General features: G+C 38.3%; 1 protein-coding gene across 8 annotated transcripts in view; it reads left to right on the top strand.

Moving 5' to 3' along the window:
- LOC117406027 (phospholipid-transporting ATPase IH) overlaps nucleotides 1-15,913 on the top strand; it is a 72,514-nt gene that overhangs the window by 36,110 nt on the left and 20,491 nt on the right. For all 8 annotated transcript variants that reach the window (XM_059029912.1, XM_059029911.1, XM_059029910.1 and 5 more), the window contains exons 6-18: nucleotides 2,244-2,372; nucleotides 3,339-3,442; nucleotides 5,920-5,970; nucleotides 6,510-6,574; nucleotides 6,876-6,957; nucleotides 8,264-8,414; nucleotides 8,602-8,799; nucleotides 10,415-10,588; nucleotides 12,558-12,727; nucleotides 13,373-13,444; nucleotides 13,558-13,631; nucleotides 14,058-14,161; nucleotides 14,481-14,662. In XM_059029912.1, coding sequence (XP_058885895.1) covers nucleotides 2,244-2,372; nucleotides 3,339-3,442; nucleotides 5,920-5,970; nucleotides 6,510-6,574; nucleotides 6,876-6,957; nucleotides 8,264-8,414; nucleotides 8,602-8,799; nucleotides 10,415-10,588; nucleotides 12,558-12,727; nucleotides 13,373-13,444; nucleotides 13,558-13,631; nucleotides 14,058-14,161; nucleotides 14,481-14,662 — 1,556 coding nt within the window. The remainder of the gene's footprint in view (nucleotides 1-2,243; nucleotides 2,373-3,338; nucleotides 3,443-5,919; nucleotides 5,971-6,509; nucleotides 6,575-6,875; nucleotides 6,958-8,263; nucleotides 8,415-8,601; nucleotides 8,800-10,414; nucleotides 10,589-12,557; nucleotides 12,728-13,372; nucleotides 13,445-13,557; nucleotides 13,632-14,057; nucleotides 14,162-14,480; nucleotides 14,663-15,913) is intronic.

The raw sequence follows: 15,913 nt of genomic DNA, 5'->3' as shown, positions 1-15,913 counted from the left end.
GGTAAAGTACCTTGCTCAAGGGTACAGCAGCAGTGTCCCCCACCTGGCATTGAACCCACGACCCTCCGGTCAAGAGTCCAGAGCCCTAACCACTACTCCACACTGCTGCTGCTTAATCAACACAGGGCTTAGGCCTGTGAGCAAAACAGTGAATGAAAATAAGTTCCCTGGCAGACGAGGTAACAATACTGAAACGTGTTAACCTTGTCCATCAATTTATATTCAGGGTTGTGTGATTTTTAAAATGTATATATGTATGTATGTATGTATGTGTATTAAAATATCCACAATACCTCCACACCTGTGGTATAAATATCAGCCATCTGCATTGTGGAGCTCAGAAGTATACAATATGCCTCGGAGAGTACATGCTCGTGATGTTTCACCTTTTAAGGTCATGTGATTGGGCATTCTGACTGGAGCGAAGGGCTTTCTAGTGGGTGTGTGCTTTACGTTATTGGGACGTATCATCAGGAGAGTCTTACTGCTGCACAACGTCGGCCTGCCGCCCCTCACAAACCGTGCAAACCGTGCACAATGAGCACTTGTTCACCGGGTCCATTCCAACCCACGACAGCCTTGTGGACATTGGCAACTCTGCAAATATGAGCCCATGCATGGCACAAAGGGTTCTGCATAGGCTGGGCTACAATGGGTGAGTGGCCAGCGGAAACACCCATGCAAATGTACAGTGCAGAAAGCACAGGGCTACAGCATCATGGTCTGTGGTGCGATTTGATTCAGTGGAAAGACTGAGTTGGTGGTCATTGAGGGATGTCTCAATTTGGCATGTTACATTGCTATCCTTCAGAACCATCTCATACCATTGTTCAGCCAAGGGGTTTTGCAGTTTACGCTGCACCATCTGCAGGAAGATGACACCACATGCCAGAATCATCCACTGCCTGGAAGAGACAAGAGAGGCTGCAGCTCCCTGGACTCCTCAGTCAATATAGATCCCTGTTCAGTTCAATTTTGAGCGTACTCATTTCAAACTCAAAATGTATTCAGCAAAAAGACTTATGCTATTCTATGGAGCTGTGGATAATACACTAGTAATATCACTGTCACACCAACATCCACATTGATTTAATTACATCAGCTTAATTCCTCACAAATTATTATTATTATTATTATTATTATTATTATTATTATTATTATTATTATTATTATTATTATTATTATTATTTTATTTTATTCTATTAAGACAACACTGACCACTACATGGTAATTATTTTGTAGGGGTATGTGCATGTATGCTGTTGCAAGGACTGCTTTGCCTGTACTAAACTCAGAAGGATCCTTACAATACGCCATCCCCAAGCTGTTCTTGGTCCAGCTTGTAAGTGCAAATTAGGTATTAGGGACCTCTCTGCTCTTATTATGCACAGCCCTAAAATTGGTCCACTAAGACACTTACAGATTTCTTTTAAATGGAGTTTCTTGGCTAGGGTGCAAAGGGAATTAATCTTCTTTCTTTGATTGACCTTGGTTGAATGCAAATCCTGGTGGAAGTACTTTTATCTTGTTAAGCTATCTGTAAAAGTATTTAAATCCATGCAGCCTATGCATTAGACTCATGCCACATCCACCTGATGGTTGGCCCAGACCAACAGTAAATGAGAATCTAAGCTGTGAAATTGATTTTTAAAAGCTTAATTGCTCCACCTTTTACTTTAACAAATAAAGACATTTATTATTTATGCCGCCATTAAGATTAGCTAATTACAGTGGAGACTGATAGGCTTGCTACACACATTGATTGCTTATTAAGCATCCCCATAAGCACAAAGACCCTGAATGAGCCCACTGCATCAGTATCTTTCCACCTAAGGGGAGTCCTGCTTTCCTTTGTCTTTTGGAACGGTTTTTCATTTACTGATGCAGGTGACAAGTCGGGTAGATCTGCTAGGTCCATGCCCTATGTTTGCAAACTAAATAAAATAAGTACCCACTGTGAACCATTTCTGTTGCCTTTTCAACATAATGCCATGTAATGTACAGTGTGTTGTGCATCACAAAACAAATAGCTAGGGAGTTTTTGTTACATTATATTACACTTTTTTTTCTATTTTTTTAGTTTTTTCTTCTGTTAAAGATGTTTTAAGATACCTTCGACAAGTTGAAGCATCTGCCTATTGTTTTATTTCTGGGTAGAAATAAAACAGTATTTCCAGCCTCTCTTGTTGGTCGTCATTTTCAGACTCCATCCTGTTAGTCTGCTGTGTTTGTTCTCCTCTCAGGTTGGAGACATCGTCTTGGTTAAAGAAGATGAAACTTTCCCATGTGATTTAATCTTCCTGTCATCAAGCAGGGAGGATGGGACGTGTTTTGTAACAACTGCCAGTCTGGATGGAGAATCCAGCCACAAGGTAAAGAAATGTGCTTAATGTGAAGAGACCAGGGAAAATAGAGCTCTCCATAAAAAAAAAAATGTTAAAGCCTGAGACTTTTTAAATCATCCCTGTGTCTATTGTATCTACACTATATTGGCATTATGCAAAGTGTCTTATGCATCTGTTGTGTGTAAGAGAAACCTTAAAACAGAAACCCATCAAATACACAAGAGCATGAAAGAATGACAATACATAATACACGTTGAACTTCAAAATGTGTTTTTAAACTTGCATAGCTGTACATGTTCTCTGAATAACAAGGACATGTTTGTGAGCTATAGGATTGTACTTTCCAAGACACAGTAGTATCACAACATTGAATGGTTATATAATAGAGCATGCCGGATGTTTGTGGGCTATTTAAGTCACGATCTGAGTAACCTGCCACATCGTATTAAATAATTTGAGGATTTGGAAATGTTAAATAGCTTAACAGGTACATTATTTATTTATTTATTTATTTATTTATTTATTTATTTAGGTTCATTTTAGAGGGAGAAGTGAAACCAGAATGACCTTGGAGCAGAAATTTAGAGAAACTCACCTAGGAATTACAAAAATGCAGGATCATTCATGCTATGTGTGTCACAGCAGTCGTCTTCCCAAAAGATTAACCGCTCATTGTACTGCAAATTATAGGTGACAGAGTTCCAGCCAATACCTACTGCTTTAAAAAAAAACAAAAAAAACACAGACTTTATTAACCGCTTCAGAATGCAAGGGATAACATTGGGGCTCAGAGAAGGAAGACAGAAGTTGGAAGAGTCTGTGAGGCTACATGAGCATCAAATTATACTCAGTAGTCTAATATAGAGCCGCGTTAAAAACGTACCTGCTCCCTCCAATAACAAAACTTTCACAGCTAGGCATTTGGAAATCCCTTAGATCAATATGGGGTTATTATACCTCTTGTTAATGTTTGCTTTTTCTGTTTCTTCCAAGACCTACTATGCTGTACAAGACACAAAGGCATTCCATACAGAGCAAGAGGTGGATACGATAAACGCAACCATTGAATGTGAACAGCCCCAGTCTGACCTTTACAAGTAAGATTACAAAACTTGAGTTAGGTACATACTTGAGTCTGAGGGTCATAGGCAAAGCTGTAGAGTGGTATAAAAGCCTGTAGAACAACATGAAAAAAGTTTGTATGAATCATGAATGAACTGATACATCTCATTCACAGTTTTTGCAGCCTGGAAGGAATTCAGGCAGTTCCCTGGTTAATAAGAAGTCTGCCAATTAGCCTATCCCAGCTAGTGCTTTTAAGTAACAAAGCCCCTCAAAGCACAGCAAGCGGTAACATCAATTAATGCACAATAGCATGTTAATGGAGCAGTGTTTGTTTAATGTATCAAACATTACACAATTTAATCTTCGTCCTGAAGTTACTGGAGCAGAAATGTCTAGGATTTAAGACAAGAAAAGTGTAATGATTTGTCACCTCGGTTTATCTGTGAAAATGTCTTGCCATTTGTTATGTCTGTTTAGGTGCACATGAGTAAGTTGTTTGTCCATTTTTTATACTCTGGCTGTTACAATGTAAAATTTCAGTACAAAAATGCCCTGGAGACTTTTCTAACTGGATCAAAGACGTAACAGCGAACAGTCAGTCGTCATCCCTTACCTTCAGATGCAACATTTTTTTAAAAGAGGTTCACAACAAAGACAAAATATCTAAACTTGTTGTTCTTTATAAGAAAGTCACATAGAAAAATGTTTTGTATCAAAGACTTATCAAGAAACACTCCTTTTTGAAAGCTTTGTTTTTTATTGAAAGGATATAGCCCGAGCATAACAACATGTAATTTATCCTGCACAGCAAAAAGTTAAATCAGTTTCGGTCATGTGATTTGTATGTACATGTAATAATAATAAAAAAGATTGTAATTTTGACACAAAAAAAAAAATAATATAAACCTTGGAGTGATAACAAACCATTTTACCAGAAGTGGTGTCAGAATAAAAATTCCTCTTCATATATTCTGCTTGATTCTTAATATAAGCTCGCAGCAGTGGTGTAGTGACACAAACATACTGTCACTGTTGAACCAGAGGAATCCTTCACATACAGTGTGGGGCCAAATGCACATGACTTGTTTAATGATGGTTGGAAACCCTAGGGTTTTGATAATATCTTTATGTAGGTTTCCCTCGAAGAGAGCCAGATTGCAGGAGGGTGTCTAAAGCCAAAGAGCTTTTGGAGCTACAGCAGTCAGGATGATACAGCTTCATAACAATAGTAGCCATGTAGCATGTGACCTAGGAATACAATTGCAGGCAGACAGTTGGAGGAGATTTGTTCACCTGCATTAGTTAAATACAGTATTTATGTGAAGTGTTGTGCAAAGCTAGAAATAAAAATAATAAATAACTAAATCAAAATACCTGAATCAAAATACCTGAATAATGGGGCTCCCGTGTGGTGCATCCAGTAAAGACACTCCGTGTGGAGTGCAGGATGCGCTCTGTAGCCTGGAGATCGCAGGTTCAAATCCAGGCTATGTCATTGCAGACCGTGATCGGGGATTCCTAAGGGGCAGCGCAAAGTTGGCCGAGCACCGCCCGGGCAGGGGGGTCTTAGGTCAGCAGGGCAATCCACGGTTCACCGCTCACCAGCGACCCCTGTGGCTGATAGGACGCCTGCGGGTCTGCGGTGGAGCCATTCAGATCTGTGATGTCCTCCGGCACTATAGGTCTGGTGGCTTCGCTGTGGATCCACAAAAAAATGACGGACTGGCAGGAACACGTTTTGGAGAATGGGTGTTTCAGCCTCTGTTTCCCGAGTTGCTGGGGGGTTGCAGCGGTGAACCGGGATAAAAATATTAGTACTAAATTTGAAAAAATAAAAAATACCTGAATCAGAATACCGGTCTGGTTTGTTTTAAAATTTATAAAGGAATTTTAAAAAATCTGTATTGGAAGTCTATCAATGCTTTAGACATCACATCAAGACATTTATAAGGGCTCCTCAAGGACTTGTCAAAACCTAAGATTAAAACAAAAACTAAACAAATCCTGTACGTAGAGTTAATGGTAAGTATTTGTCAAGCTTCCAGGAAAGCTCCAGCAATTAGATATGATAGTAAATTGAATTGTATTGCTTGCATTAACAGTAACATCAGGGTAGGCACTGAAGAAAATATATGTTATTTTATTGAATTCCACAGATCGGGCAAATTATCTCCTGGGCCATATAAGAGTATCTCAGATCTTCATAAACTTTGCAAAGGTTGTAGCAGCTGCAGTAGAGGAGCCATTTGATGGGGTGGGATCAGATAGAAAGCTTAATGAAGAAGTAATTGAATATGGAAAAATATGTATTTCTCAACAGTATTAGTTTACATCTTCTTTATTAAGACTACCTTGGATATTTATTACATTTTCTTGTTATAAACCTCCTTTCCCGAGTAGCATATGATCCTGTGCTTCCCCTGTGAGGTATCAGATGTTAAATAAATGATGTTGTTTGCTGCTGCGTAGCCAGACTAAGCTCTTTTTTGTTTTGTTTTGTTGCCTGCAGATTTGTTGGCCGCATAAATATTTATCAAGACCGGGATGAGCCTATAGCCAGGTAATTTGGTATTTGTAGTCTCATGGTTAAGTTAAGAAAGTTAAACGTCACATTTTATTTTATTCATTGTCCGAGTTTGTTTAATTAACAGCTAGTGTAAAATGATTTTTTTCCAGTTCAAAGATGGCAAAAAAAAATTCTAAATTAAATCTTAATCTTTCAGCGATGCATAATGATTCAAATTAATCTTATTATACGTCACTTTACCTTCTTCAGTCTTGTTTCTAGAATAGATCGAGTGGAAAGCCACGTTTTCTTGTTTTTATCAAAAGAACACAACTGTATTTCTTTAAGGAAAGCAATGTGGTTTTGTTAAAAGCTTTGGCTATTGATCAGTAAAAGCATGGCCATACATTAGTTCAGTTAAGCAAAATAGACATGTTTCTGAAGTTTTATGGTGGTACTTTTTAAATTGCTTTTATGCACCCAAACTTGTAAGCAAAATCGGCATGCCCTGCCCGCTAACTAATATGTTGCATTTCATGTGTTTGATAAAAAACTGGCTAATTCTTTTATTATATTCTGATACATGTTTACAGGCCTTTGGGATCCGAAAATCTACTTCTTAGAGGAGCTACCTTAAAGAACACAGAACACATTTTCGGTAATTTTAAATCATTTTTATTTTTTGGCTTACGATGTTTAATTACAAATGTCATTCATTGTTGTATGATTCAGGAATTTTGTCTAGAGTCTAGACAGTTAAGAAGAAATCCTAGTCTAAATGCAGTAATACAAATTATACTGTATTTTCCAATTTAAAATAGTAATAACCTAATGCAATATAATAATTTAAATGTGTTTAAAAAAATGTTGTTCAGATACTGGTAAGAGTTTTATTGTTTGTTCTCAATCATTTACTTAGTTTTTCCTGCTACTGGATTAACTCATTCCTCTCATTTTAGCTGTCGTTATATACACTGGCATGGAGACCAAAATGGCTTTGAATTACCAGTCTAAGTCACAGAAAAGATCTGCTGTGGAGAAGTAAGGTTACCTTCAAAAACTAGTTTAGTTTCCCCAAGTTAAAAAGCAGGATATGTGCTCCATATACTGTATTCATTAATGTTTCTATTGGTAATGCAGCACTGAAATATTTCAAACCAGACATTTTGCTGACAGCAAGTACCTCATTGTTTAAATGTTATCTGCAGTCAGATAGAAATCTGCATTATTTGATCTTGTGGTGATAGGAAACAGACTTGATAGAAAATCAATGACTTTTCAGCTAATTCCTGCTGTAAGCAAGAGAGTCACTCTGCTCAGTGATGAGATTAAAAGCTGCCCTGTGGGGAGAGAAAGAGAGGGGATTACTGAGAAACTGGTGCCAAATATTTTGTGCCTGACCACATGACTTGCAGATGATCTTGGCTGTCAGGGAGGCTTTCAGTCACTCTAGTGATCTGCATTCCACAGAAACCCATTTTGACCTCCAATTCTGTTGTATGCAAGTAGAAAGACAAAGAAATCCTACTGTATTCCAGTTAGAATCGCAGTCAATCAAGATATCTGAAATCCTGCCAAATTGCTGTCTGAAATGCTGCCAAATGTATTACAAATACAAGAGAGGGGTTTACTGGAATGCATATTACAAATACCCACTTGCATGCTGATGTTGAGATTGTTCACTGCATTCAAAGGCCGTTCTTAGTATTGTCAAATTTAATTGCAGCAGTGAACAGGCACGCTCACTTACATTGCCTAGCAATGTTGTTATTCATTCCCTCGTTGAAGGCAGGTGTTCCTAAGTAGCTGCTTAGGGGGTTGAAAGGTATGCCCTGAACTAGTCAGACCTCCTCAATGCCAGTAGGGGGCTTACATTTAGAAGCATTGCTTCTGAAGAATTCCATGTTGTAGTAAATATATTTCATTCATTATTAAGAGATGTGATGAAGATGCTCAAAAAGTGATAGTCCACAGATTGCAAATGCATGAATTAATTGATGTTAGTGTTGTGTTCATGTTGTTTTTTTATTTATTTTACTCTTATGAAAGAGTTATTTTAGATGCCAGTCAGAGAAGCATTTTTTTTAATGGGAGGTGAGGGGTGATAAGTAATAAGGTCAATATTCCAGTATGTAACATGAGCAAGGAAGTCTATACTGAATTTCCTTTCCTGACATTTTAATTGCAGTAAAGTGCTGTTTTCCATGGTGATGTTGGCTGCTTTGTTGATCTATTTACTTAAACTTAATTTCTTATTGTATTTCTAGTGACCTTTTGTCCTGAAGTTGGATGAAAAAGTGTAGTTATAATTTAAAATGCTTTCTCAATATTGTGTTTGCCCACACAGGTCTATGAATACCTACCTGATTGTCTACCTGTGTATTCTGATCAGTAAAGCTGTGATCAATACAGTAATGAAGTATGTTTGGCAGAGCGATCCTAACCGAGATGAACCTTTTTACAACCACAAAACAGATTCAGAAAGGCAAAGGAACATGGTAAATTACCCAAAATATATTTTGTTCCCATGCCAAAAGGTTTATATTTAGTATCCAGTTCATTTGTTTACCCTTGATTCAAACGGTTTTGGCCAGCAACATAAGAGGGGGTGGGAGGTGGGGGATGTATTCAAAAGATAAAAAGGTGTTGGGTGTCATCACACACACTTTTTTGTTTCTGTTGCAGCTCCTTAAAGTGATTACAGATTTTCTGGCCTTCATGGTTCTGTTCAATTACATCATCCCTGTGTCCATGTACGTCACCGTGGAGATGCAGAAGTTCCTTGGTTCCTATTTCATAACCTGGGATGACGACATGTTTGACAGTGAACTTGGAGAAGGTGCTTTAGTTAACACCTCTGATCTAAATGAAGAGCTGGGACAGGTATGTTAAAGCTGAGCACCTTGAATGTTGGATACAAGGGTCTTTCCGAAATAAATGTTTTTCTCAATACTGCTGAAATGTATCCATTGTGGCCCACTTTCCTACTATAGATAGAACATTTGGACAGAGTTTTGCATAGGGAGATGTTAAAGTCATGCTGCTCAGTAGAAAGGGAGAGGGGGAGAAAAGGGTTGAGAAAAACGGTTGCTTTAATGCACGTGGTGGTTAATAGTCTATGCATTTCCATCAGGAAAACATTAAGTTGCACCAACAGTAGTGGACTTTGGATTGATTGTTTCACTTTGTTTTGTATTTGTGACAGGGTAGCTGATGTGGTGATGTCAGGCCAGATGCAGGAACAAAAACAAACTCAGTACTGCAGGGCAAAAGATGCTGCGGCGCAGTTTACTTTTCAAAAATAACAAAAAAATAAAGTTTGAACAAAAATAAACACACAGAGTAAAAATAAATAATCAAACAAAACAAAATCACGAACACTAAGGAATATAAGTCAGGCAGGGCAGTAGCCTTCACTGATCCTTGATTTCTTAGTTTCTTTTGTTTCATGCGCCTTCTCTCGCTCTCGTTATCTCCACTACTCTCCGCCCCCAACTGAGAGTGCTACAGATTTATATACCATGGCCGAGGGGTTTAACTAGCTAGTAATTATTCTATTATCCCTCGGCCACAATCTGCACGAGTTTATTAATTACGCGTGACTGCTGACTAGTTTAACAATGCACTAGCTGACAGCCACACATTACCACAAGGTTTTAAAATTGTGGATGGGGCTTCCCATCCACGCTGCCAAACAAAACCTACAGCTCTTAGCCGTCACATTTAATAAAACAATATGGCTACGTCGTCATATATACAAATAATAAATCACCACAATAATAATAATAATAATAATAATAATAATAATAATAATAATAATAATAATAATAATAATAATAATACAACAAAACAAATACAAAATAATAAATTGCACAGGGGCAGAGGGGTACCCCATTCTAAAATAAACAAATAATACATTTAAATCAAAATGCAAAACAAATACATTTTACATCAGGGCTTTGCCCCCCCCTTTTCAAGTGTAGGGCTCCTAGCCCTGTCACAGTATTTTTAAATATTTTCTTTCTTTTGGTCGTAACATCAGTTGGGTTATGTCTGGTAGTCTGGTTGGTGACAGGGCTGCAGTTAAAAACCCCTTTGCACCAGGAGAATGGGTTGGGAATGTTAATAGGAAAACAGCCGTGGCACAAAGGGGATGTTATAGCAGCAAATACCCACCTGAAGCCTGTCTAAACAGCAAACAAGACATTTCTGAAAAGTGTATCAGAATGTAAAATAAAGCAGGGTGAATGTATTTATGCAGGGTATAACTGTTGACCATGTGTCTTGTTAGTTGAAATCTGCCCCAGAACACCCTTGATAAGCTGAATACCTGCAAAGCATGTAGATATGATGTTTCACACTGACCTGACAATCTCCTCATGCCAAGCTAACAAACTGACCTTGTGGGCTGAAGCACAGCATGCCACCAACTCAATTGCACTGTTGATGTTGACCCCTGTGAAATGAAAATAATAACTTGGATTTGCTCTTTTTGCAGATTGAATATGTTTTTACAGACAAAACGGGAACCCTAACAGAAAATAACATGGAGTTCATTGAGTGCTGTGTTGATGGACACGTCTATGTAGCTGACGCCATCTGTAATGGACAGATTCTGACCGGTACTGTTGGCATGGACATGATTGACTCTTCCCCTGGAGCAGGTGGAAAGGTAAGATTAACAAGCGAGCAGGGTCAAGAACTGAAGTGTGTGATCTCATTGTATTGTTTTGAGGGTTGAGAGGGTATTGCATTCTGCAGCATACTTCCCACCCTGTCAGTTTCCACATGTGGACTTGGAATTGTGAAGTGCAAACCAAACATGTTAGACTACTTTATAAAAGGGACTGAAGCATAATTCATTTGAAACACATATAGATGGACAGAGACAGAGCAATACAGGTTATGCAGCGTCAGGGTATCCTGTAGTGATGTAATGTGAGTTCTGAATGGTTAGTGTTTTTTATGTTTGCATATTAAGCCAGTAATGGATAGTAAATTACTACTAGGGCATTTTATGGACTATGTACTTTCTGTATTACCTAGTTTAACATGTTTTTCAAAGCTGTATATGCCGCATTTGAGATAATCAAGCACTCATGAGAGCAGAATTGTGTGTACACCCCACTTTTTTGTGTATTACCTCTTAGTCCTGCAGTTCACAGAAAACAAGATTATAAGTTGTCTACTATATACAATTAATGCCATAATTACTCCATTGTCAGAAATAGGAGTAATTATGGCGTTAATTGTATATAGGAATAATTGTATATAGGAAAAGGAGGCTGTGTGGTCCAGTGGTTAAAGAAAAGGGCTTGTAATCAGGAGGTCCCCGGTTCACATCCCCCCTCAGCCCCTGACTCATTGTGTAACCCTGAGCAAGTCACTTAACCTCCTTGTGCTCCGTCTTCCGGGTGAGACGTAGTTGTAAGTGACTCTGCAGCTGATGCATAGTTCACACACCCTAGTCTCTGTAAGTCGCCTTGGATAAAGGCGTCTGCTAAATAAACAAATAATAATAATAATAATAAAATAGTACCAAAAACGGTTAAAGCATGTTGCTGTCCCAAGGCCATTATTTTTGAGTTCATCATAACTATATGTTAAGGGAATGTTTGTGCACCATACTCGCTTTACATTAACAGTAGATACAGTCTAATGTATTTCATATTTACTTAATGTCGTCTAATAAAAAAAAGTCCTTACACACATAAGTTTATTAAATTGAATAGGACAGCACAATTATTTATAATACCCCTCCTGGCACACTTACTGCTTTTAGGGCTTGAATGAGGGGAGGCAAGTTATGTAGTTTGAATTATCTTCCCTTGGTAGCCCAATTACGGTGATGTTTCTCACTTCTAGTCAGGGGTCTGCTTGTACTCAGTCTTACCTCTGAGAGAAACATTCAGAGCATGTGACTTTGCCAAGGTCACACAGTAATCAGAGTTGAGATTTCATTATAGCTTGGTATTGTGTTTTGTGAGAATGCATCACTCTGCTACCATCTACATGAGCGTCACTCCTACATTGTGATACAGGCTGAAATCTGATAGATATGAGTTATCAATGAGTTCTTCTCTTAATATGTGAATAATGCATTCAGTACCCCAAACTGTGACTGACCACCAGCTGAAATTGAGAGAGGGGTTCTAAACTAGATGAAAGAAGTCAGTTTGAACTCATTGGAAAAACATTGGCATCCCACATAGTTGTAAAATAAATAAATAACCTTTCGGAACAGGTTTTACAAACAAAAGAAAAATCTCTGTGCTTGCTTTCCTATGCAGTCTTCCTGGCTTTTTCCACTCTGCAAAGTAATTTCAAAACTCAAGGTTCTGTACATTTTTATAATTGATTTTAAAATGTCCAAATGAGACTTCCCCTTTAAATAAGATATGAGGATCCCAAACCAGGACATGTACCCTAAACACCATTGTCCTATTTATATGGTTGCATCGCCATGGGAACTAAAATACCCACCAAGGCAGGCTTCACTCATTTGTAGGGTAGTATTTTTTAAAGCTCTGAATGACTTAATTCTGTTTGCTGTTGGTCAAGCAAAACGTAAAAGGATATTGGTTACTTATTTCCAGTTACGATTGCTGATTATTAACTCTGTGCCGGTGTGATCTCCACAGGAGAGAGAGGAGTTGTTTTTCCGGGCCCTCTGCCTTTGCCACACAGTCCAGGTGAAGGAGGAAGAAAGTGTGGATGGGATAAAGAAAGGGCTTCAGCCATGTGGAAAATCCTCCTCCGTTTACATATCGTCCTCCCCAGATGAAGTGGCCTTGGTCGAAGGGATGAAGAGGTAACAATAGGCTGCTGGTACTGTCTGAAGCAGAAGGCTGGCATGGAAATAACTGAGGCAAATACACTACATTTCAAGGTTTCCAAAGATAAGTCAGTGTCTCAGCGTGTACGACTTACTTCTTGATCGATTTCAGTTTATATGTCTTAATATCTGCTTGGGAGTAGTAATGGCCAATTTAATCAGCCAAGGCACTTCACCAACAGAAAGGTCAAAAGACAATGCCCCATTGCATTTATCACTTTCCCAAACTCCTGCTCACATATGTAACTGAGATGGATTTACCAGTGAGCAGGATGATGATGGGAAATGTAGTTCTGAGAGGTCCATGTGGGTACATGTGAAACCATCTTGAGGCAGGGAATGCAATTTAAAAGTTTAAAATAGTGGTCAAAATGTAAAAAAAAAAAAAAATAATTAAAACAATACACACACCTTATGTAAACAGTTGTAGCAACACATGGGAACATGTAACACAATAAAATAAAAAGGTCCTTGTGCCCATTAAATGCTGCTGACCTATAAGTATTCTAAAAACCTGTCAAGCACTTGGCACAACATTACAAGATGCCAAGGTAGAGTTGCTGCTGCTGGAAACTACTTTCTGGTATCTTTTCATTCAGATTTTTTTTCTTTCTCTTTTAGACTTGGTTTCACATATTTGAGACTCAAAGACAACCATATGGAGATATTGAACAGGGATGACGATATTGAAAGGCAAGTATCCCTAACGGAGTTCAGGGTCAATTCTGCAAACCTAATAAAACCTGAAAATGTGCTAACGTTTGCTGTTCAATGGAGCTAAAAACTAATTTATTTGCTATTAACAGGTTTGAGTTGATGGAGGTACTGAGCTTTGATTCAGTTAGACGGCGGATGAGTGTCATTGTGAAGTCAAGCACAGGTAAATGCACTCGTCAGACCATCTCTAATGTTTTGCTTCTTTTCCTGCAATGCAGTGACATACTGTAGCATAAACATGCATGTATTTGTACAAGCAGCTAGATATGCACAGAAGTGACAAGTACGACGGGTACTTCTTGCACCACTGGGCTTTACAGCAACCATTTTGAGACAGTATATATACAATCCCAAAACCCATGAAACGGTAATAATTCAATTTTAACATACACTGTTTATGTATGGTAAAAGTATGTAAGGCAAATGGATGTGGTCAAGGTTTGTTGTAAAGCTAATGAATAAATGCAGTAAATCTTACCTATAAGAGAGTCTCTTTCAGCACTGCATATTGCTTGTTATTGTATGGCAAAATAATTTAAGGTGGGTTTGGTTAACATTCTATATTTTTGTTCTTGTTTTTTCATTGCAGGAGAATATTATCTTTTTTGTAAAGGAGCAGATTCTTCCATTTTTCCCAGAGTTATTCAAGGCAAAGTTGACCAAGTTCGAGCCAGAGTCGAGCACAACGCTGTGGTAAGATAGAGCTTGGGATTGTATATAAATATATATTCATGCAAGGTGCTGTTTCTGTTGACCCAGTGACACTCAATCAAAAATGTGACAGAAACTTAATCAAGCAGACAAATGCTCTGACTCATGTCTTCATCAGTGTAATGCTAGATAAAACGGTTGGTATGGAGTACAGTATATAGAACAAATCTACTATTTGGAAGTCACTGGTTTACCTTCTTAGTTGTGTTCCTATTTATGTTTTTCTTTGGTAGCATGCTCTTGAGCACTACTCAGCAGCCCATAAACATATTTAAAACCTGTTTGTATTACTCTGTTTCAGGAGGGCTTGAGAACTCTTTGTGTTGCCTATAAAACTCTCGCACAAGAGGAATACGAGAGTGTCTGCAAACAGATAAACACTGCGAAACTGGCCTTGCAGGACAGGGATAAAAAGTTGGCTGAGGCTTTTGATTTTATAGAGCGAGATCTGATTCTGCTTGGCGCAACTGCTGTGGAGGACAGGTTGGCATTCTTCTTTACTTTTGAAAACAGATCTATTAGCCAGTGGGTATTTGTTTAGTTGGAGTGCTTTGTTATAACAATCTTCAGTTGTGTATGTGTGTGTGTTTTTAATTCCCCCTACCATTAATGTATACACATTTCAACTCAAGCCATGGGAAAAAAGAGCTTTGCTTCTTTGTTGGCACACTGATTGAAGAGCCTTGGTGACTGAACTAACCCTTTCCACACTTGAGAGGTTGATCCCTTCTGGGCTAAATGTGCGTAGCATTATAATCACTGCTTAACTGAAACTGTTTTGCAGACAGACAAACTACTTCAGCCAACAAGGCAGCAATTCCTACCATTATATAAATTGCAAAGGAAACTGGCAAATGCTGTGGTGCTGCCAAGGCTCAGTTTTCTGAGCTGTCCTTCAGCTGCCCAGCTGTTTTAGTTATTTTTTATTTTATTTTTTTTTAATCTAACTCTGATCACAGGACCAATGGCTTCTTGTCAGAAGCAATGGAAATTGCAAGATAATAAGTAAGGGACATATGGAACATGTGACATTATGAAGAATTTTCACTGCAACTTAAATACTGTGACATGTGGGCACATATCAACTAATGCTCAACCATGCATTCGCATAATTTGCACTGTTTCAGCCTTGTATTGTGCTGTTATGCTTTATCTGTCCCCAGCAGCTGGACTGTGTTTGCAAGCAAACTGGAAACCTCACTATGCTAGCACTATGCCAATGATGTCATTACGCTTAAGGATATTTAGTTACTATCTGTTCATACAGATTATGTAATACACAATTTGATGAGCAGATGGTATTGTCATGGTCTGCAAGCACGAATTAATGTGATGATAACAGGTCACCTATTAAGTACGCATTATTCTGGCAAGAACAGTTTTTTATGTGCTCTGCAAACGTTACAAACATTACCGAGATGACAGTGAAGCATTCATTAGACTATAAAGGTGGGGGTGCAGAATTCCGTGCCGTACCAGTCTTGGCAGTCACAATTGCTATTTTTCGTGGGGTAAAATAAAGAACAAACATCCCAGCCCGTCATTTTCCTTTGCGAGTAAATTGATAACATTTGGGGTGCCACTGCACTTCTAGAATGTCTTGCTTTATCAAGTGTAAAAAAAACCTGCAGCAGATTTATGCTCATTAATTAAAGTCGACAGCCGCAGTAAATAAATATGCAAGTAATACCATTTCTGTCTGCATGCTGCAGTAGGATTTGGTTAAACTTTGTC

Source organism: Acipenser ruthenus, chromosome 9 (assembly GCF_902713425.1).
Source record: "Acipenser ruthenus chromosome 9, fAciRut3.2 maternal haplotype, whole genome shotgun sequence".
Lineage (NCBI taxonomy): Eukaryota > Metazoa > Chordata > Actinopteri > Acipenseriformes > Acipenseridae > Acipenser > Acipenser ruthenus.
This window is presented reverse-complemented; position numbering and strand designations above follow the sequence as displayed.